The following is a 24,540-nucleotide window of genomic DNA, read 5'->3' as shown; positions in this document are numbered from 1 at the left end:
AATGTGCGCTTGTGAATTCAGAGTATTTTCTTTACATGTGAGTAAAATTTCAGGCAAATTGTGAGATATTTTAAGAGATATTTTAAGTATCTATTGATAGAAAAACATTAGAGTGTCAATGTGTTAGACACCCACCGTACAATGTACGTTGGTACCCATTCCAGATTCAGTGCCGTCAAAAATTAACATTAAAAAATAAAATACTTAGCTCTTAGCTATTTATACAGCGACTGGGCTGTGTATACTTAGATCTGTCCTTTATTATAGGCTGTGCATAAACTACAGCCACATACGTGTGACTAGCCGATAGAGGCTGGATATAGCCACATCAGCGTGCAATTTACATTACACACCACCATGATCCTCACAAAAGGGAGAAAATATAACCTCATTTTTTATACCTTGTTCTAGACAACTTTATTTCCTTACATGACTCTCCATTCTCACTGGTTTCTTTTTAATAAGATGGATTTGAAATCAATAACAAAAATATAACTGACCGAGGGACTCTAATCAATTGCAATGCTACCACTAGTCTTGAAACATATACTGTAGACCACCTCGATATGAACATGTGCATATCAAAATGTGTACATCATAATTAGAATTACAGTAATCACCCTGTTTGTGACAGACCTTGTACAGGGTGCATATTTGTGGCACGTGCCGTTTCATGATGAAAAGGCCCAATCAGACGTTACTTCCCATAACACTTGTGAGTATTTAAATCCTTCTTGTGTTCTAAAGTGGGACTAAGCACACATGATGCTCATTACTACATTAGCTGTTTTATTGATGAATGAAACTGCCTCTGCCACAAATAGGACCCTGCACTGCAAACAGGGTTGATTACTCTAGTAATAATTTTGCAATGTATGTGCATATGAATATCACTATACGAAAGTTCATTCACAGTTTGATTGTTATTGCAATTGTTCAGCCACCATGATGTTGAATAGCATCTGTATCTCTAGAGCAATTTAATTGTGCGCCTCTTTTATTTACTATGGCCATTCTATTTGTGTCCATCAATGCTTCCAGGTTCAATCATGCCAAACTCGGCCAAGAGCAAAACCCCTCGTGGTATCCCAGAAGGGCCTGGGCCTTATGGAGTAGGCTGTGCGGATGTGATGGCTGGGCTGTCGACATCAGGGTAAAAATGATAATGCAATTACTGTACTGTAATTAGCTCCTTGTCACTCTTCTTGATGGGCGTCTTCTTGCTGTAACAGACAGCTAAAAGGAGTGTATAGGGTAAACTTCCATTGTGTTGAGGATCAGCTTGAAAAAAGAACCACAAGAAACAAGTGTGTCTCGATGAAAACACCAGCCCAAACATTCAGGTTTTGCTGAAGGCATTTTCTCTAAATGCAACAATATCACTGAGAATCAGATTTTGTTTGAAATTAAAGGGATGGTACAGTATTGGTGGAGATGAAAATTGGGCTTTAACTTTTTTTTTTGCAAGATACCAAGAAAACACTTAAATGAAATAGTATAGAGCATACCTTTTTAAGAGGAATTCAAAGCTTATGTGATGAAAATCGGGTTTGGAATAGCCGAAACATCATAAAAACAAAGCAAAACAAAACGATGGTAATAAAATGTGGGTCCCACACTTTGATATTGGGATTGCTTTGTTTTGGATATCTCGGCCATTTCAAAATCAATTTCCATCAAATAAACGTTGAAATCCTCATAATGGAATTACATGCTCTTTCATATTTCTTAAGAGGTTTCTCACTATCTCACCAAAAACTGATAAAAACTTGAAGTGAAAGTCTCAACCAAAACTATACGATCCCTTTAAGCAGAGCATGTTTTGTGTATCCGTATTACAAATGTCTGCATACTCCTGCCTCTCCTCCATTCACAGGGTATTCTTCCGGTTATACTATCCTACTGAAAAGCTAGCTGATGGCCCTCCACAGCAGAATAGGCCGAGCTGGTTGCCAAGCAACCAGTACGCCAAAGGCTACGGGAGTGTGATGGGAAAGAAGATTGTAGCAGTGACATTAAAATGGCTCCTCTGTAAGTCCTCTGTTTCAAGTTTATATGTGTCTCAATATTCACCACATCATGTTTATTATTTGCAGTTGAATCATACATTAACTAAATCCATTTAAATTCAGACATTTTGTGAATTAATTACACATTGTATGTTGTGCTGGTAGCAGTCTTATTATTAGCCCTAAAAATCTTAAATTTCAGATCAGCCAGAAATTCCTCCTTTCTTTTATTTGCAAGAGAAATAAAGAAGAGTTACAAAGATATTGGAAAAAAAGATGAAATGATAAAGAATCAATTGTACGTCGTACAAAGGAAATCTGAAGAAAAAATAGAAAGAGTAGAGGAAGGAAGTAAGAAATGATGACAAAGAAGGAAGATTGAAAGGGAGAAAATAAAAGAAACAACACAAAACTAAACTGTTAGACAGTGACAGTTTACAGAAATATGAAAGAAGACAAAATGAGTCGTGCAGTGCAGTTTACAGAAATATGAAAGAAGACAAGATGAGTCGTGCAGTGCAGTTTACAGAAATATGAAAGAAGACAAGATGAGTCGTGCAGTGCAGTTTACAGAAATAATATGAAAGAAGGCAAGATGAGTCGTGCAGTGCAGTTTACAGAAATAATATGAAAGAAGACAAGATGAGTCGTGCAGTGCAGTTTACAGAAATAATATGAAAGAAGACAAGATAGTCGTGCAGCAAAAAAAGAAATGTTGGAATGACAGACAGGAAAGTTGTAGTGCAGGAAATGCCAAGAATGTCAGTACCTATTGACAGATCACAGAGATGTGTTAGAGGTAATTCAAATGTTTCTTTGTGTGTCTGTTTTTTTTTTTTGTTTTTTTTTTTAGAAGAAAAGATCCCCTTTACTGTAGCTAGCAGAAACTCAAACATTCAGAATGTTGCACATCAAGAGTGTCCTGACATATTACTTGGCCTGACAAAAAGTTATGTTCACCACAGATTGATTATTAGCTCATGTTCAAGGCATAATTTACCATTTGCAGATGAAATAAAAACTCAGCATTAGTGCTTTAAATTGTTCCTAAATGTGAGTTAGGGATAGAAACAAGCAATGTAAAATTTGAATCAGTATAATCAATGTTAAGTATTGTTAGATATACAAAATGTGACCAATGGTCATATTGAAAATGTTTCCAGACTAAACTGTCTACGGTAAGGGTTTATTGAGAAAAATAGTGATATCTCCATATATTTTAGGTTTTATTGCAAAATTCCTAAATGGTAGGATGTTTGTGATGCAACTGACCTACACATATGCATCAAATGTGATATCTTGGACATTTTTTGAATCACAGCTCCCAATGGTAAGCATGACCTTTAATGAGTTCTGCACCCTTGTACAAACTCCTGTGCACCAATTTCTCAATCTTTGCAGCCAAGTTCACCCTGCCAGTGATGTGGCACGGCCAGCTGTCTTCCACCCGAAGTAAATACCCAGTCATCGTCTATTCCCATGGCCTTGGGGGGTGCCGCACCACGTACACCAGCATATGTATTGACCTTGCCTCCATGGGCTGTGTGGTGGCTGCTGTTGAGCACAGGTATCACTTCACCCTTACATCCCCCCTTCTGTTTCTTCTTGTTTGTCACATCAGATTGTGGTTCATAATGTTTTGCTGATCACTGTCAGTCTCCTGGGGGTGAGCCACAAGGGGTCGTACATCTCTCATCTGTTTTGCTTGAAATTGTGTGAAATTTACCATTTTCACATCAATTTACTGCTATATGTAATCAGTGTACCCCATTTGTGAATTGTCATTACCATGGAAATGGGTGTATTGCTGCTTTAACTCCTGCTTTTCCATCTCCTAGTGTCCTCTTGCCTACCAGTCAGTCCAAGCCATGTTAAAAACAAAAAAAAGAAGTAACCAAAACATGGAGGCTAGAGGTTGGCTAGTTTTGTGTGATACAATACAAATATGGGTATGTTGGACCACTGTTGTTTTTGACTGACAGAATTTCATAATTTGGAAAAAAAAAGTTGTCAAAATTAGCATATCAAAACAGTTTGTTAGCCTGAACCTCATGTGTGTTCCTGTTATATGATTTCTGCTTTCATTACCTTCTGAAAAAAAAAAAAAAAATTTGTGTGTTTTATTTGTTTTGTTTTGTTTGCTCTTTCATTGCAGGGACAAGTCAGCATGTTGCTCATTTATCATCAGTGATAACAACAGTAACTCACCTGATAAAGGCAAAGATACCAACCATATAATAGGTCAGGAGTGGGTTGAGTATCATAGAGCCCCATATGAGGACCAGGAACTACGTACAAGACAGGTTAGTTGTGTAGTTGCATCTGTGTGTTTGTGTGCTTATGAGGTGAATGGCAGGTTACACTTGATGTCATTACTCTTAGTACATCAATCCTGAGCAAAAATATCATGATCTTTTTTAATGTCATCAAAAAGTTAATACATGCATGTATATGTCAGTTCTGCTTTTAGACTGTACTACGAAAGTGGAACTTTAAGCAGGGTGCAATTTCTGCTCATTTTGCCGAACATGAAACTAAAATATATATAGTGTGCATTTTTTTAAAACTTGTTATATGTAATCTTATTTTCCAACTTTTGAATTCAAGGTAGGTATATTGTAGGAGTACAACTGCTATGTTCTTTGTAGTTTCCATCATGTTCAATAGTCCTTTAGCACGAGTGACTTTGCTATCACAGTGTGGACCAGTTTTCCTTCACCATAGTATGTGTTGCCAAAGCCCTAAGCCGCCGTGGTAGTAGTGAGCTGTCTGAAGTGCTTGGCCAATTGCTGTGATCATCTGTGAATTGTAAACATGCAAAAAATATATCTTATCCGGCAAAACATGAAAAATCACTGATGCTAAATTTCCACTTTTACAGTATCTTTTTTTTTTTTGTGTGTGTGTTTATTCATTTTGTTTTCGTGTAATACTGTGGTTGCAAACATGTATATTAACTATACAGTGTATTTTAACTAGACCCAAGTCAATGGGTTATGTCAATTTACAGGATGAGGAAGTAGAAATTCATGCAATGAGAGAAAGAGAAAAGGACTAACCCGTACTACCATACTAATGAGCAAAGCAAAGAGGACTGCTATACAGTAAAAACAGAAAAATTTCTGTGTGCATTTTAATTTCACAACTTTTGCAAGAGCCCAGATTCGCAAAATAAAAATGTGCACATGAAAGTTCTTGTGTCTGTTATAAAATTATGCATTGTATGTCAGTGGCAATTCTCAAAAATTTTATGCAGCGAAAAAGGGTGCTGGCTCCAATTTGGGAAAATTTCATCCCGCAAATTGATCTGGTTTTACAGCTGTCTCTTTGGAAAGATCCAGTTACAGCTCTCCTGAAATCATATACATGTAGGATCAGTATCTCACAAGAAACTGTGAAGGACACTAGAAGAGCACTGTCTGTGTGTGTTTGTTTTTTGAGATTAAGTGCACTTTATCAGTACTGTTGGAAGCAGACTGATACACTTCAGTGTTGAACCCTGGACTTGCCAAACAAACACACAAATCACGCATGTGCACACGTGCATACACATTCACTATTGCGCATACACTGATAAGCCAAATCACCGCACAAAAAGAAGCGACTGAAGATGATCTTCTCTCCCCTTGTCCCTAAAGTAACTTGGTAGACTCTTGTCATCCTACTAACTCAAACTACTTTGCTATTGCATACTTGAGTGTATCTCAGTGCAATGACCTTGGATATGGTATCTTTCCATGTAGGTCACCAGAAATGCCTGATCATGGCTAGCAAGATAAATTATCTGAGCATGGCCCTTCCTCTTATATACAAGTTGCATCAGTCACTGTGATATCACACGGAGCATTCAATTTTTGGCCAGAAGTGTCTGCATCATTAGTTTTTCTGCCTTCATTATAGACTACTTCCAAAACTATGTAATTTTTGCCCTTATGATTAATTAGCTCAATGTATCTGCTCATTTCTTCTAGCAGTACTAGAAATTCATTGTAGCTCTTATCAACTTAAAAGACAACTGCCACCTATTAATCAAGCTATTTGGGAAATGGTCAAATTTTCACTTGTTCATTACATTTATAGGTAAATGACAGGGGCCGCGGAACGTTTTTCAGTTTTGGGGGGGGGGGGGGCTGTGAGACCGGGTTGGGGGGGGGGGGTGGGGGTGGTGTCAAGGTCAAGCCCCCCCCTCCCCCCCCCCCCCCCCTCATTTCCCAAATCAAGCTATTTGGGAAATGGTCAAATTTTCACTTGTTCATTACATTTATAGGTAAATGACAGGGGCCGCGGAACGTTTTTCAGTTTGGGGGGTGGGGGTGGTGTCAAGGTCAAGCCCCCCCCCCCCCCCCCCCCCCCCCCCCCCGCTTAGAAGAATCTAAGGGCGGAATCTTTGGAAATTGAAATTCATGGGTGATTTTTTTTTTTTACAACTTTTTTTTCGATTTTTTTTTTTTTTTTTGTAAACGATTTCGTTTTTAAGAGTCAAAAGTATGGGGGGGCTGCAGCCCCCCCAACCCCCCCCCCCCCCCGCTTCCGCGGCCCCTGAATGAGTTATAACTCCATGTGCAGTGTGTTTGTTTACAATGTATCTGACTGTATCATTATATTGTATCATTATGGTAGTTAAAATGATGGAAATGATTCAGTCTGAGTCAGTTAATAGCGCTTTTTGAAAATTATTATTATCAGCATTATTGTTGTATAAGTTTTTTATTAAGTGAATACCAATGCAGTGCTCCAAGACTTCTCAAAAAAAAATGTCTTTACATTCTATCAGAGCTGCTAATGTCTATTTCTCTCCTTTAGTCAAGCAAACTATGAATAGAGGTGTCATATTTCAAACATTACACTTTTTTTTATCATCATATCACATTCTGAGAGAGAATACCTTTTTTATCCCAACATTTGCCATATACTGTACGAGCTGAAATTTTCGCGGCGGTTTTATTTTCGTGAATTTCGCGAATCTCCTTTGAACCGCGAAAATAACAACGCGTGAATAACTAAGTTTAGTTAGACCCTCGCAACCGCGAAATTAACAACATGCGAAAATGTCCTCCAAGTAGCAATTCACGAAAATATCTGTATGCAAAAATTTCAGCTTGTACAGTAGTGGAAACATATTCGATCATGTGAGGTATTCTGAACCAGTTATGAACACGTAAGTTTCTGATGAGGGATTAAACATCTTTAAAAAACAAGTCTTGCTCCTTGATTTTCTTCCATACAGGTTAATCAGAGAAAAGATGAATGTATAGCAGTGCTAGACTACCTCCAAGACTTGAACGATGGCTCGGCGCTCGAAAATGACCTTGACCCAGACTTTGACCTTGCTCAATTTCAGGTAACTAAACTGTCACTCTTGCACCTTTGTACTCTGAAGTTACTCCATGTATATGCTAGTGTTAATAGGTTTGTTAGTTCTTGAACACAAAGGTGTACAGTGTATGTACTGTATGTCTGAGCATTCGTTAAACTATCACTGACTGTGAAACGAAAAGCACCACAGCAAAGTTTCTAATTTCTTTGGTGCAGGTTTTGTAGAAAAGATAAGGTTATGAACTTATGTATCTCTCAACATTTCTCTGCCAATTCAGAGAATATCACTGCAGAGGAATTCTTTGATAAATCAGTGTGTTTTGGAATATGAACTATAGGCCCTACCTTTTTTCAGTGAAACAAAAATTTTATATAATAGGAAGATTCTAAGATGGTCTGTGTAAGCTAGAACCTGTAAAGCGGAGAGAGAGAGAGAGAGAGAGAGAAAGAGATACAGAGTGCTACTGTTAAAATAAACACTTTTATGATGAAAGAAAGAAATCAGATCCCAGAATTATTATCTGTATACCCTTTGCTCATATTGTTTCTTTGCTTCGCTGTAAAGAAATTTTGATATAATGAACCCCCCCAAAAAAAACGAAAAAAAAAAAAAATGGCCTGTCTTTAAAACTCCAATACAACGGAGTTACGTGTTTGTCTGTCTTGTAGGGAGAACATGCTTTTTATTTAATTATAGTTTATACACATAATAAAGGAAAATTCGTCTTGGAAAAGATTTTGATTGCCATGAATTTTTGACTGTTTTTTTGATTACGGAAAATGACTGTCTTCACACTAGTGTATGCAGAACATATAAAAAAGGGTAATCCAACTTTGGAGGGCTACCATTTTGTAATTGTCAGCTATGGAGAGTGCAATTTTAGTTGTGAGGAAAGAAGAACTCTTCCCCTTTCCATTGATGCCTAATTATGTTGACAAATGTCATGCATGACTGAGCACATGAGCTTTAAAGACAACAATGATAAATTGCACTTTATCTAAGTTTGTGTGTCACATGAAGGAACAATGAATGTCTCACTGAATGGATGAGATCTGTCATTGAAAATTACCACATAAGCAGGCCAGCCTGTACAAATGTAGGTTTGTGTTTAGGGTTTGTGTTGAGTGTTTCTTCTAACATTTTATGGTCCATAACCTTTAACATGGCTACCTGTCTGATTAAAGGTTATGGACCATAAAAGATTAGAAGAAATGGTAGCTGTCCAAAGTTGGATTACCTTTTTTTGATACGCTCTGTACAATTTCTTGACCTTGTCTAGGACCACCTTGACATGGAAGATGTGGCTGTTTGTGGGCATTCATTTGGTGGGGCCACCACCCTCGCTTGCCTCAGTCGGGATAAACGTTTCAAGTGAGTTTGAGTTTGAAAAATATTAAACAGATGTTGTGCTTTTGTGGATATCTACACATATGTATCTGTCTGTCTGTATATCGTCGGCCTTATGCCAAAAGGCCCTTAACACCATTGACTTTGCACACTATTAGTGTCCTTTTGGCATACGGCCGACGATTTAATGTTTGTATTAAGCTATCTATGCACTTGTGTATGTCAGAATGTATATGATGTGCGGTTTTACTGTCTGGAAATTATACGTGGTTAATGTGCGACCTAACTTTGTTTTTCGTAGGATTGCCCTCTTCCTAAGTCTTCAAAAGACGAAAGTGACCTAATGCCCCCATTCCACAGAGATTTTTTTTTTTTTTTTTTTCTCATCACTAGATGGAAGCAAAGATTTTTGCTTCTGGCCATCCATCCAAGTGTATTGGATAGCAGTCTGATGAATCCGACTTGTGTTGGGTGACTATTAGGCCAATGTCAGACATGTTGGGCGTGATCTGATGAGGTGAAGTCGTCCAATAAAGGAACTGAGTTCAGAGCTTAGTTTGTCATCGGACACTGAGTGTCAGATAAGTGTCCAGTTAGTCTAATGAGAGTTGAGCTTGTTGGATGTGTGTCAGACTTGTGTTGTGTGGCTGCCTGGCATGTCCAGCTAGCATCCTATACAAGTCTGTGTCTGATGATTAAACAGTTATCAGACAGGTTAACGAGTCCAGGTTTTAGGGGTCTTCTGGCATTGGTATCACCCTTGGTGAGCCCTGGGGCCCGTTGCATAAAACTCCAACCGGATTTTTTTCCGGTTGAAATCACAAAATTCTGGTTGGAAGCTCCCAACCAGAGTTTTTATGCAACAGATTTTACATTCTTAGGTTAGCAACCTTAAATAATTCAGGTTGGGCGAATCCCAACCTGAATTTCTTAAGGTTGCTAAAAAAGTTTTATGCAACGGGACCCTGGTGTGAGTCTCCGGGGCTTGCCTGATCAGGGCCTCGTTTCATAAAACTTGTTATCAGTGACAAGTTGTAATAATAGTTGTTATAAGCTACTGAAATCCTTGCATCTGATTGGCTAAGAGCAAATTTGTCACAGAAATGTGGCAGTTGTCACTGACAACAAGTTTTATAAAATGGGACTCAGATTTCATCGGAACTCATCAGGATGCTGAAAATTTGGCATTTTTTTTGAACAAACAAGCATCCGATGGTCAGCGAAATGGGGGCAGTTTAATTTGGCATGAACAGTGCTATGACTGTCCAATGTTTTCTCTTATCTCATCTTGTCTCATCTTGTCCACCCAAGGTGTGGTGTGTGCTTTGATGCATGGATGTACCCGCTGGACGACAGTCACATGACCCTCACTCAGCCTGTCCTCTTCGTCAACACAGAGAAGTTCCAGTGGAAGAAGAACATTGCCGCAATTATGACATTGCTCCCCGATGCAGAGGCTACGTCGGGTCCTCGGCAGATGGTAACTATTAGGTGAGAAAACCTGTGCTTTTCTTTTGCATTAGACATGATGCAAATAATTGACAATTTAAGGTAAAATGTAGTTCTGAAATGATTTGAGAACCCATCTTGCACCATTTCATATTTGCTTGCAATATGTCGTAAATATCTACCAAGAAACTTACATGGCTGATGCAGTTTGCCAGGATGATGAGTAGTTTTGGAGTATATTGAGATAAAAAGTATAGAAAAATAAAAGTTTTTATACCAGGCACCAAATTTCATTCCATGGAGGATCCAGGCTAACTCGGACTGGAGGACAACTCGGCCTTATTTCAGACAATTTACACGCAGTTCGTGATTGCCATAATATTTTATACATAGGCGCATGTTTATTTTGTATGCGTGCCAAGGAGGGTCTTTTATGCGTGCATTGTATTAACTCGGCCCCTAACTGCGACCAGCCAGATCGTGAAGCGTTCCCATAGTACAACACTGTACAATCCAGAGGGACAACTCAGTCCCGGCGTCAAAGCAAGGCCGAGCTGTCCCTGAGTCCTAGTTAGTCTGACCCTGATCGGGTAAGTTGTAAGATTGCGACTCCGGCGAACTTTTTGGTTAATATTCTGCATTTTTGTTGTTACCCAATGAATATCTTGTTATTACAGCGTTATTCCACACATTTCTTAGGCATACTGTACGTGTACATTTTGAAGGGAAATTGGACAGTTCTGCAGGCGTACAAGAACTATGTTTTACATTTAAAGTCTGTAGGGCTAGTACAATATTTCATTTGTTTTAATAGCGTACAGTCAAAGGCTTATGGATGTAATATTTCATTTGTTTATTTTTTTTTTTGTCGGATATTTCTCTTTGTAATGTTGACAATGATCAGACGGACAGTGCATCAGAGCCAGTCAGACTTCAGCCTCCTCCTCCCTCAGTTCCTCTGCAAGGTGGCTAGCATGCGGGGGGAGCTGGACCCCCATGTTGCCATGGCAGCAAACAACCAGGCTGCCATCCACTTCCTCACAAACTACATTGGTGAGTTCTGCGGGCAGTTATGGTGAATGAGCTGAAATTTATCTGTGTCATGCTGTGCAAGGGCATGTATTAAACAAACAGATTGTAGGGACCTTGTGTCTGTGTATTGTCATATAGTTGAGTACCAATCAAATTTGATTATATCACTTTCTGACTTCCCCAAGGTTTATCCACACGCATGTGGGTTAGATTGCAGGGTACACAGTTTATGCCTTGTGTCTATCCAGAGTCAGCCGGTGGACACCATTGCACAGTCAGCTAGGATTAAAAGCCCAAATAGGCCAAAATAAGTATTGTGTGACCACGCCTTTTCATAATTTTATAATGTCATGGAGAAGAATACAACCCTGAAGAATAGTCAGTAACGATGTGCCTTACTGGAATGCATTTTCAAGTGTCTCCATTCCCAAATCACATGCGATGTTTTGCACGGCACATCTCTCTGAAAAAGTACAATGCAGAAAATGAGTATTTCATCGGATGCACGATTCTTACTCTGTGGGATAAGGTACAAGTTTTTAACCCTAATCAGGCTGGGCTTTTTTGGCTATGCTATATCGGGGGGGGGGGGGATTGCGCCCCCCCTTCAGATCTCGCCTGTGGAACGCGTAATTGCGCCGAAAATCGGCACACACGACGCCCGCGACGTGTACTATCAAAATGTATGGTTGCTTTCTCCGAAAAATTTTTCTTTTATTTTATATTAATTAATTATTGTAATTTATGTATAAAATCAGTTTTGGGCTCTAAATCACTTATTAATGCTCTAATTAAGCTAATTTCTTTTTAAAAATGTTTCTTGTATTATTCTCCTGAGACATAGGATAAAAAAAATCTGTATCGAAATTAATTTCTTATGTATTTGATTGTTTTTTGAATTTCTTATGTATTTCCTTGTTTTTCGACCTTTTGTTTTTGTTTATTTTTTGGCCAAAATTTGTCACAGACATTTTCGAAGCTTTATTATGCTAAAATAAATTAATTTCGTCCATTCTAAGTCAAGATATGAATTTTTATGTGAATTAATTGAAAAAACACAATTTGCATTGGATTTGTACACAAAATCACGTTTTGGAGCAATTTTGGGGTTGACAAATTTTTTTCGAACGGGCGTCGCGTCAAAACGGTACGCGTGGGCGCAACAATTTTGGTCTCAAAAGTTGCGCGATACTTGAAAGAAAATAGTCATGAAACATCGCGGCGGGAGCTTATTGCGCTGCGAAGATATTGCGCGAAACGTCAAGGGGGGGGGGGGCGGATTCCGCCCCCCCCCAGCCTGATTAGGGTTAAAGGTGGCATGGGATATTCCTAATAGGCATTTTAGGTAATGCTACTTTATAATTGCATCAAAATTCATTGTGCAAGTAATGATCATAGGATTATTATTATGCATGAAATGATTGTATGTGGAAACGTGATAAACACACAGCCACAATAGTTTTCTGTGTTATGTTTGATTGGTCATAGTATTTTGGCTGCCTGAGATTATACCTTTTTTTTTTTTTTTTTTTTTTATCAAGACATATCTTTTGGTTTATGCCTGCATCTAGTTTAAATTCTGGTCATTTTTTTTTTTTTTTTTTAATGGGGAATATTCTAATTTCTAATAAAATATAGGACTTGCTGCTGGTGATGATACAGATGCACCACTTACAACGATCAGTGAGCACATCATGGTTGGAACCAATATAAAACTGGATGCAGATATGGCCAGAGTGAATGCAGACACTGCCCAGATGAATGCAGACACTGCCCAGGTGAATGCAAACACAGCTGAGGTGAATGCAGACACAGCCCAGGTGAATGCAGACACAGCTGAGGTGAATGCAAGCACAGCCCAAGTGAATGCAGACACAGCCCAAGTGAATGCAACGACAGCCCAGGTGAATGCAGAGACAGCCCAGGTGACTGCAGACACAACCTAAAGTGAATGCAGACACAGCCCGGGCTGTCTCGTGAATGCAGCAGAACCCGGAAGGGCGGACAGAGGTACGAGAGATGGACAAGTGGCTGCGCAGAGAGAACTTTTAGAGTGAAAGTCAAAATCCTCATTGGAGGAAAATTCATGAAAAGAAGAGTGAGTGATGGAAGGAAACTCACATGCAGGAAGCAGGGAATGTAGAAGCTGTCAGAGATTCACTGTCACAAGGGAATTCTACAGTGGTCGGTGAATCAAATTATGTGGAGGAATAGAAGGAGAATGTATATTCGTGTGCAATGAAAAGGAAGGAATGGATATCAATAGAGATTGGATATGAAATTTAAATTGAAAGTGCAAAGTATCAGAGTATGTAATTTATTTTTCCATCTTCCATTTTTATTTTGAAGAGATATTCAGTACAGAGATGTGTACTGAGTATTGATTTTTTAGTGAACCAAATACATCTATTTATCATTCATGAGTGGCAGACCCCTTCGATATCTTTATATTGTGCCTTGGAATATTATGTGGAACAGAAAAATTTGTAACATTTGGCGGTTGTACTCAGATAGTTTAAAGAGCTGTTGGCCTTCTATGCTTGCACAGATTTACTGTTTAATAGGTTCATCTTGATTGTATACTGCTGATGTGTAAAAAAACAAACAAACAAACAAACAAAACAAAACAAAAACAAACTTAGATGAGTTTTGTAATTTTTTAATTTCAGGACTTGTAGGAAAACTAGTTCAACAGAAGAAAAAGTTCCTGAATTTTCATAGTTTCTTTCTGAATGCCATAAAATTGAAAGCTGTAGCTACCCTGTTCATGGATTGCCTTATAAAGTGATGAATCATACTGTGTAATTCATTTTACGATAATGACATTTTGAAATGATATCAATCAACAGGTTGATTATTTATTTATTTATTTATTTTTTTGTCCTTACGAAAGCAGCCTTCTTTCATGAAAATGCCTCATGTCTACAATGCCCTACTTTTATGACAGGAATTGACAGGCATATCCAAAGCTGAGATGTCAGTGTTGATACTAGACTTTACCTGCCCTGTTCTATTTGAATGTCTCATCTTGAGCACAGGCCACCCATGTTGGTTAGAGATCTCTGAGTCCTTTGGTAATAACAGTGCTGTGATGCCGGAATTAAGTACGGAATACATTCCACCGATTTATAAGATTTAGAAGTACTTTTTTATGGACTTGCTTCCTTTTGCCAAATAGGATGGTACTAGACTGCTTTTGATATTTTCTTACCAAAACAAGAATGGTGCTAACTCCATAGTCTTTGTACTGTGTTGTCATCCTTGTGGTTTTCAGAAAATTATTATTATTATTATTATTATTATTATTATTATTATTATTATTATTATTATTATTATTATTATTGTTATTATTATTATTATTATTATTATTATTATTATTATTATTATTATTATTATTATTATTATTATTATTGTTATTATTACTATCATTATTATCATTTATTTTTTTTTACTGGCCAATGTGTTGAAGAATGTTGGATGCACCTTGCCATATTATTAGGATTAAAGGGTAAATAGGTAACAAAACCTAAAAAGCTGTTCCTGTGCCATGATGCCATTTATATATTGACACTAGGCGCGGTCAGACTGGCAAAAGATCGAGAAGTTTAAGATCGCGAAGTTTGGGCCATTGGTACGCACACAAGCAAGAGTGCGCCGTCTGATGGCGAGTGATTGTGACGTAACAATGCGCATCTGCACATGACAATGACCTCGCGCTTCGGAGGCACCGCCCACAAACAGATTGAGAAGTTTCGCGGGAAGTTGTGCAGGAAGTTTGCGGTCACACTGGCAAAACTTCGAGATCTTAAAGATCGTGATCTTAAACTTCTCGATCTTTTGCCAGTCTGACCGCGCCTCATGAGTTATCTTATATAATTTCCTGGGACTAGTGGTTTTTGCCCCATGATCATGAGCTGTATTCTTATAATGCAATGTTTGTTCTCTTGAGCAAGGAAAATTAGTGTGATTTGCTAAAAGTATTTATAAGTTTGAATTTTCCTCCTTTTGATCATAACTTTGCAGAGGAATGGACCATATCTTTTAGACACAATTTACACAAGATGGAATAAAAAGAGACATAGACAATATCCTGGAATAATGCAGGCATGATATTCTGCAGATTTAAATCTGATTTCAGATTTTTTTCTCAAGTCCATACACATTTTGCTTTTCCTATATCAAAATCACCTGAAAATTTTCATTTCGATTTTTTTTTTTCAACAAAAATCCAGCCCAAATATAAGTTAGTCTCATAAAAAGTGTAAAATCTTACGAGGCAAACAGTACAAATTTGACTGAAATCGGATGAAAAATAAGGAAGTTATGACATTTTGAAATTTTGCTAATTTGTAAAACAGTTCTTGTACAGTGGATGTGAATATGCAAATGAGTGAGCTAAGCATGTCATAACCTCTCAATTTTTCATTGATTGTGTACAAAAAATGACAAAAATTCAATGATTCTGTCATTGAAATCTGGAACATGATGTTATTCCTGGTTGAATAATTTCAGAATAGTGACCAGTTAGATATACAAGGATTTGAGCCTCGGGCGTAATTGCATTTGAATGAAAAACAGGAAATTTCAAAATTTTATGTACAAACTATATGGCAAGTTGTGAGGGAATGACATGCTCACTTTACCATTTGCAAATTCATATTGACCGTTCAAGAACTGTTTCCCGAAAAAATAGCAAATCTTCAAAATGTCATAACTTCCTTGTTTTTCATCCAATTTTGATGAAATATAAGGAATAAAATGAATAAAAATAATGAAATATAATAATAAAATAATAAAATAAAAAAATAAAATAAAATAATAAAATAAAATAAAATAATAATATAATAAAATAATGAATTTTACTGTTGAACTCTTAATATTTTATTCTTTCTTATCAGTCTAACTTATATTTTGACTGGATTTCCCCTTTAAACCTCATCTTTGTTCTTCATCTCTTTCTCCTAGCAGGTTGCTTCATTCTCACCATCTCTCTCCCAGCTTTGTTGGTATTGGTCCTTAGGGCAATCTCTTTCATCCATCTCCCCCTTCGTATACCCAAATCATTCAAACCGTAATGTCCCTTTCACTCAGTTCCAGTCCTACCCAATATCGTTACTGAATGCATAAATCATGTGATCACCTTCAGCTTTTTGTTGTTTTGATTTTGAACATTCTATGTTTATCGTTTATCTTGTCAATTTTGTCAATTTCAGTAGCATTATTAGCAGTACAGTTGTGTGCAACTTAAGTTAGTAATGCTATACTAGAGAGAAGGCTCAGGTACGTAGTACAATGTGCGTGTATTTACTTTTCTGGAGCAATGCAATGCAGATAATTGCTATGTGATGAGCTTAGTTTGTGTGTGTGTACTTATGTGTTCATACATGTATTATGTGTGTTACATTTTAGCATTATATATATATATATATAAATATATATATATATATGTATGTATATATATATATATATATATATATATATATGTAAAACACATCCATGTATTCTGTTGTCATCATTGTGAGCCCTTTCGAGTTGAAAGTTTGACTATGACAAAGGGTCAAAATGCCACAACATCACATATTAGTCCCAACATGATTTTAATTCAATTCAACAGGGTATGGTAATAATATGATGATGAGCATGTTGTGTGACTCATGTTCTGAGATAAGTATTATTATGGACCTGTGCTGTCTAAAGCACTGTGGAATGAGAAGTAGGAGAAAGTGTATGTCTCGTGTTCATGCTTTTAGGCGACTACTACTGTAGCTCAGATTTGTAAATATATTTATTCTACGTCGATGGGGGTTGGTGGGTAGTGAGAATTCCATGTCAGTTGAAGGCCAGCTACAGTAGTTTGGGAGAACTACACTGTACTGATGACAGGGATCTACTTTTTAGTTTGATGGTACAAATAAGCAACATTTGCTCTATCAGTCTGTGTCTTGTATTGTTATTCTTTTTTTTTTAAAGTCTTTTTATCTGTCACTTGTAAGCGGTAAAGTGTAATACATTATCATGCAAAGTCATATTTTCACATCTTGTTATATTCGCTTCTGACCACATTTCACGACTGTCAATAATATGCAATCACACTGAATCTGCCAAGTATCAAATAAAACAGGAGTACACAGCGTGTTTTGAACACCATTTAGCGTAGAGTGCCATTATTATGTTTGACATTTCTCTTTACCAATATATTATGTACGGTGATATTTTAAAATGATTTTCAGAGGCTCAGTTTGATGTAGCAAAATTGATTTTGTAGTCTTTGACATCCCCATCACCTCTTTGTGCAATGAAAATAGATAGTGTGTGTATGTGTGTATGTGTGTGTGTATGTGTTTGTTTGTGCGCATGGGGGGAGGGGGTGACATAGCGTCTCTCAGAGGCGAAGAATCTTGACAGAAGTCGAACATGATCACTGATCACTGCGCTATTCGTAGTTTTGGAATGTACCCCGGTAGGCAGTGAATAAAGATCGAACCAGATGCAATAATCGGTTTTGAAATGGAAAGATATGCAAAGTGAGAACCCTATTTCATGCTTCCACCAAGAGCTGTTGTCATAAGGCATTATGATTTTGGGTTGTCTGTTCGTCAGTCCTTCCATATGTCTTTCCGTCGGTAATAGATTTAGTGGACAGTGTAAACTTAAAAACCATTTGAGATATCTTAACCCTAATCAGGCTGGGCTTTTTTGGCTATGCTATATCGGGGGGCGGATTCCGCCCCCCCCCCCCTTCAGATCTCGCCTATGGAACGCGCGATCGCGCCGAAAATCGGCACACGCGACGCCCGCGACGTATTCTATCAAAATGTATGGTTGCTTTCTCCGAAAAATTTTTCTTATATTTTATATTAATTAATTATTGTAATTTATGCATAAAATCAGTTTTGGGCTCTAAATCACTTATTTATGCTCCAATTAAGCTAATTGTCCCCGCCGAACGAGTTCGAGCAGGGGACTATGAAACGGGCTCCGTACGTGTGTGTGTCCGTGTGTCCGTCCGTGCGTCCGTGCGTCCGTGCGTCCGTGTGTCCGTCCGTGCGTCCGTGCGTCCGTGTGTGATCAAAATGTTCAAAATGCTACTCCTTCGCCATTTCTAACCCGATTTTGATTCTGTTTGCTTTATATGATAGCACTACATGGGAGCTTTGAAACTTCTATACAGAATTTCATTTGTGACCTTTGACCTTGACCTTTGACCTATATTGTACATTTTGCTTCAAAATGCTACTTCTTCGCCATTTCTAACCCGATTTTGATTCCGTTTGCTTTATATGATGGCACTAGGTGAGGGCTTCAAAACTTCTACACAGAATTTTGACCTTTGACTTCTTTGACCTTTGACCTTGATTTTTGACCTATATTGTACATTACCTACAAAATGCTACTCCTTCGCAATTTCTAACCCGATTTCGATTCCGTTTGCTTTATGTGATGGCACTAGGTGAGGGCTTCAAAACTTCTACACGGAATTTTGACCTTTGACTTCTTTGACCTTTGACCTTAATTTTTGACCTATATTGTACATTTTGCTACAAAATGCTACTCCTTCGCCATTTGTAACCCGATTTCAATTCCGTTTGCTTTAAGTGATGGCACTAGGTGAGGGCTTCAAAACTTCTTCGCAGAATTTTGACCTTTGACTTCTTTGACCTTTGACCTTGATTTTTGACCTATATTGTACATTGGCTACAAAATGCTACTCCTTCGCCATTTCTAACCCGATTTCGATTCCGTTTGCTTTATGTGATGGCACTAGGTGAGGGCTTCAAAACTTCTACACGGAATTTTGACCTTTGACTTCTTTGACCTTTGACCTTGATTTTTGACCTATATTGTACATTTTGCTACAAAATGCTACTCCTTCGCCATTTGTAACCCGATTTCAATTCCGTTTGCTTTAAGTGATGGCACTAGGTGAGGGCTTCAAAACTTCTACGCAGAATTTTGACCTTTGACTTCTTTGACCTTTGACCTTGATTTTTGACCTATATTGTACATTGGCTACAAAATGCTACTCCGCCATTTCTAACCCGATTTCGATTCTGTTTGCTTTAAGTGATGGCACTAGGTGAGGGCTTCAAAACTTCTACATAGAATTTTGACCTTTGACTTCTTTGACCTTTGACCTTGATCTTTTTACCTATATTGTACATTTTGCTACTAAATGCTACTTCCGGCGGGGACTATATTACGCACCGCGTAATTTCTACTTTTCCTTGTTTCTTTTTGAAAAAAAAAATCATTCTTCTGAGACATAGGATAAAAAGAGATCTGTATCGAAATTAATTTCTTATGTATTTTATTGTTTTTTGAATTTCTTATGTATTTCCTTGTTTTTTGACCTTTTGTTTTTGTTTGTTTTTTGGCCAAAATTTGTCACAGACATTTTTCAAAGCATTATTATGCTAAAATAAATTAATTTCGGCCATTCTAAGTGAAGATATGAATTTTTATGTGAATTAATTGAAAAAACACAATTTGCATATTGGATTTGTACACAAAATCACGTTTTAGAGCAATTTTGGGGTTGACAAATTTTTTTCGAACGGGCGTCGCGTCAAAACGGTACGCGCGGGCGCAACAATTTGGGTCTCAAAAGTTGCGCGATACTTGAAAGAAAAAAGTCATGAAACATCGCGGCGGGAGCTTATCGCGTTTCGAAGATATTGCGCGAAACGTCTGGGGGGGGGGGGCGGATTCCGCCCCCCAGCCTGATTAGGGTTAATGCAACTTAGCTTATGTATGCGTTAGTGGGCAAAGTTGTGCTTATTAATTTGTGGATGTACATGCTCAAGTTGAAAAGTGAAAGGTCAATGTAAAATTCTTGAAATTGAACTATTTCCTCATATATGCAATACCTGAAGCTATTTTCTTTATTGAATCTTGGTGTATACAAGTATTACCAGATAGAGATTCTCTAGGGAAAGTTTTGGGCCATGAGGTCATAAGGTTAATGGTCAAGTAAGAATGCTAAAATGTCACCTTTTTTTCTCGATATCTCGGAAATGGATAAAGATATCTTCATGAAACTTAGTACATATGCATATACTCCCTGACAATGATTCTCTTGTGATTTTTGGGGTCATTGTGTCAAATGTCAAGTGTGAAAGGTCAGGTCGAAATGCTAGAATTCTATCTAATGCTGAAATTATATTTTTCCTCCATACCTTGGAGAGTACCCAGTGTATAACTTTAATCAAACTAGGCATGCTGGGTATAAAGCTACAGGCATTACTGCAAAATTGTTCAGAATCTGTAGGGAAAAAAATTGGCAATGGGGTCAAAGGTCAAGTGAAAATGTTAAAATTCCACAAGTGTTCCCATATTTTGAAATTAGCTAAAAGTATTTTCCTGAAAATGGATGTTACCAGTTAGTAATTACTCGAAAAAATTGCGGGATATGAGGTCAAAGGGCAAAATGTCAAGTGAAAATGCTCAAATTCCCAAGCACTTGCTCTCTTAAACAATTTAGCTATCCATCCAAATGAAACCTAGTCAAAGAAAGTAAACACTCAACCCATTTGTGACAAACCTAATATCATATCATATCTTTTTCTTTGCCAAATCTGTGAAATTGTCGCCTCACACTGTCAAGACGTACTCTAGACAATCTTGGGAGAATCGTGCGAAATGGCGGAGACATATACCAGTCACACAGCGACACTTCAAAGGAAACCAAAACCCAAAGAGAATATGGATTGAGTGAAAGCAGCAATGTTAGTAGAACAAATCAGTGAAAGTTTGAGGAAAGTCAGACAATCGATGCAAAAGCTATAAATTTTTTAAAGTTTTGGTGATGGAACCGCTGGATGAGGAGACTACTAGAGGTTATGACGTTATGTGTGGACAACAATGTAAAGAAATTATGAAGGGAATTCCACAAAAATTCACTTTTCATGAAAATTACACATTCCACCAACTTGATGCTGACATATGGTAAGGGTAGTAATATATTCCCCCTGCTTTTTGAAAGCGATTAGTCAACTGCCAGTAAAATGGAAGCATGTTGAATTTTCTTTAATTCTTTATAATTGTTGTCCGCACATGATGTCATAAACTCAGGTAGTCTCCTAATCCAACGGTTCCAACATCAAAACTTCATAAATACATAACTTTTGCATCGATTATCCAAATGTCCTCAAACGTTCACTGATGTGTTCTACTAATGTTGCTGCTTTCACTCAATCCACATTTCTCTTTGGGTTTCGGTTTCCTTCAAGAACGGAAGGACACGTGACTAGAGTTACAGCATTCAATTTCGTCAAAAGGTATTGATGTTTCACAACTAGCGTTTTCAATTTACCACTGTACTTATTAGTTATCACACACATAAAAAATGATTTTGTGTATGTTGATGATTCAAAGATCTGTTTCTTTATGAATGTCGTAACTTCATTTTGCTTTGGTTTCTGTACCATATTCATGTTTGAAAGGTGTATGTCTGATACATATATAGGAATTAAGAATATTTCTGAAGGTTTTTCTTGTATATTTCCTTTTACACGTTATACCCAATCTAGAACACACACACACACACACACACCCACACACACACACACACACACACACACACACACACACACACACATATATATATATATATATATATATATATGTGTGTGTGTGTGTGTGTGTGTGTGAGCGTGTTTGTGTTACAGCATAGGGACTTGGTGAGGCGTTTAATTCTAGGGGACCATCATAATCATGAGGTTAAAGTTGTTTTGATTTTTTTTTCACCAAATATGTTGGAGGTATTTTGATCTTTGATTTGACAGTAACACAATTTTAGGGATATTGACGTTAAGTTGGACTTAGTGTGTATCAGAATTGTATAATGATACGGTGCACATCTGGTTGGATAGTGGAAGTTTGATTCTGAAGGAAGATGATTAAAAACGGAATAAGGTTGCATTTAGAAGTGAATCTATTATGAATCATTGTAGATACACGGTAATTGAAAAAAGATGTATTCAACAATTTATAAAATGCATGAACCTTTATAACTTTACAATAATCACGACAAGGAACTGAAAAGGATATCGCAGCAGAACATTTTAATATTAATTACATGATGTTAAAACTTACATAACTATAATTGATAGGGGTAAACCTGAAACATCATCAGTATCAATGATGTAGTCACCTTGTATGTATGAATTTGGTAGAAAGAGATATTAGATTAATAATTCTTGGACCTCTGAAATAAACTCTTGATGGTAAGTCACGTAAATTTCAAAACAGTGCACAATCCTCGGGACCGGCAGTTTTCTTTTGTTATAACCGAACAAATCAGTATGATAAAAACACGCAAACTGTGTATTATTGTATGCTGTTTGATGAAAGTTATGTCAATTGTGATGCCATCTCAATAATTTCGTTTAAATGTTAAATCTTTTAAGTGCTAGAGCGTAAAATTACTTTCTGTACCTGGTTTGAAAACACGTGTATAAAAGTATTGATTTAGGATTCGGTAACAGCTCGTTATTCCAAAGATTCGTCATCACCGAAGTTCGTTATTTCAAAGGTCAATTCCTTATTCCGAAGGTTCGCCATTCCAATGATTCGTTATTCCGAAAGGTTCTTTATTCAGTGGCAATTGCCAAATGGCAATTTTCATGGCGTCCAGAGATGTTTCCTAGTCATAAAATGTGGAGATAATACTTTTTAAAGCAAATGAACACTTATTTCATCAAAACTTCAAGACTTATTTAGTTCTTTAAGATACAATTAGAGGTGACTACATGTACTGGGGGGGGGGGGGGGTTGCAGGATTTTGGCTAAGCGGGAATTATGCCCCCTATAAACCTTAAGGGCATTCACGAAATTCACCACCATGCACGCTAAGGATAGTACAACACGGATCTCAAATTGAGGAGCGTATTTCCGGCCGAACTGGTAGTTTATTGGCAAAATACTTTCCGTTTATACATTTCATAATCAACATGAAATATTTACGAGCAGATCTGTTTGAACTTGTCTAGCTGGACAATGTCATGACTTTCTTCAAACTTTCCTAAAAAACCTCCAAACTCTTTCCCAAAGACTCTGTGAAAGTCCCTTGCTTCATCAAAGCAATCGACACTTATACCTTCATAATCAATTATTTCTTTAAACTCACACAACATTCAGGTGATTCGACTTAGGCGATACGAAACCAAGAATATGCTTACTGCATACCTTCATATAGAATTGAACATGGTATAATTCTTCAGAGGACTCAGTGCACAAAATAGAATTCCAAACATTCAAGGGATGTTGAGAATTTATAGTACGTAAGAGGAACGTTTCCTCGTGGAGCTACGTAGATCTATAGTGTATTTCATCAGGATCTGAGGCTAGAGCGGAAACCAACTTGTTTCGGATTGTGCCTTGCTGGGAACTTCATGAGTAAGAGTTGTGCCAAAAATGGTAATGTTTTGGGACTGAAGCAGGAGAGAGGAAAATTCCTTGAATGTAGTATAGAGGAGGAGCGCTCGACACTTGTAGAATGTAAATAGGGCCCAAGGAGAGTTCGTTTCGAAAGCAAGTGGGTCCATGTAGGCTTACATGTACAACAAGAGGTTCTGTATTCTGAGAGGTCATCAATGTCCAATTTCTGCTTTGAACATTCGTCACACTAATCTCACTTCTCTAATGTCGATGTCCCCATTTACAAATTGTTATAATGCAGAGGACTTATGAACGCGCTTGGATTCAACTCATATATTGAACTCACATGCCAACTCTTATGTATCAATACTTTGCCATGACATGCGTAACTAAAAAACTTAGAAGTACAGACTTACACCACTGGAATGGAATTATACTGTACACTATTACGATAGACATGAATACGAGATACTAATTCTATGAACACAAAAATAGCACGATACACCGTTAATAGATAATGAGGAAAAGAAAGCAAGATATTTGAATGAGGAATGAATAAAGAAAGAAAAATAATAGAAGTAAAATGAAAAGGGCAAAACATTTGAAGTTAGTTTGAGTAATCATAAGCTGCGTCTACACCATGTTCCTGGCGACCACGGCAGCCCCGTTTGCCCGAAACGTAGTTTGCCATGGGCAGATGAGATATTTTCCTGTTTTCCCCTCTTTGTGTTATATCTAGTCTTGTTCGTTCCAGTCCTCACCCCCGATGAACATAAAGCTATCAGACGCTGTTCTCACGGCGTCTGGTCAGGCTAGACTATCAATATTTTTAGTCGTGGCCCGCTACGGGACCGGATCCAAGTTGTTGTTGTTGTTGTTTTTTTTTTCTATGCGACCTATTACGTGCCGTTGTCTTTCGTTGCGTTCACCCAGTTTTATTACGGCATACAAGGTTCCTCATTAGTACCGGGACTGTCGTGACAAATTTTGACAGTGTAAAAATCTGAC

General features: G+C 37.5%; 1 protein-coding gene across 1 annotated transcript; it reads left to right on the top strand.

Moving 5' to 3' along the window:
• Window positions 1–1,049: 1,049 nt before the first annotated feature.
• On the top strand, window positions 1,050–13,580 carry LOC140229961 (platelet-activating factor acetylhydrolase 2, cytoplasmic-like). The gene is made up of 9 exons (XM_072310161.1): window positions 1,050–1,153; window positions 1,877–2,031; window positions 3,411–3,576; window positions 4,165–4,312; window positions 7,237–7,350; window positions 8,606–8,697; window positions 9,985–10,164; window positions 11,027–11,175; window positions 12,793–13,580. The coding sequence occupies exons 1-9, from the start codon at window positions 1,050–1,052 to the stop codon at window positions 13,098–13,100; spliced, it is 1,416 nt and encodes a 471-aa protein (XP_072166262.1). The 3' UTR covers window positions 13,101–13,580.
• The last annotated feature ends 10,960 nt before the right edge of the window (window positions 13,581–24,540 follow it).

This window comes from Diadema setosum, chromosome 6 (assembly GCF_964275005.1).
Source record: "Diadema setosum chromosome 6, eeDiaSeto1, whole genome shotgun sequence".
NCBI lineage: Eukaryota > Metazoa > Echinodermata > Echinoidea > Diadematoida > Diadematidae > Diadema > Diadema setosum.
The sequence above is the reverse complement of the archived record's forward strand: the minus strand, read 5'-3'. Positions and strand labels throughout refer to the sequence as shown.

Coding starts and splice junctions, on each gene's coding strand:
- LOC140229961 (XM_072310161.1), top strand. CDS start 1,050: ATGCCAAACTCGGCCAAGAGCAAAACCCCTCGTGGTATCCCAGAAGGG. Junction 7,351..8,605: donor TTGACCTTGCTCAATTTCAG/GTAACTAAACTG, acceptor GACCTTGTCTAG/GACCACCTTGACATGGAAGA. Junction 10,165..11,026: donor CGGCAGATGGTAACTATTAG/GTGAGAAAACCT, acceptor GACAATGATCAG/ACGGACAGTGCATCAGAGCC.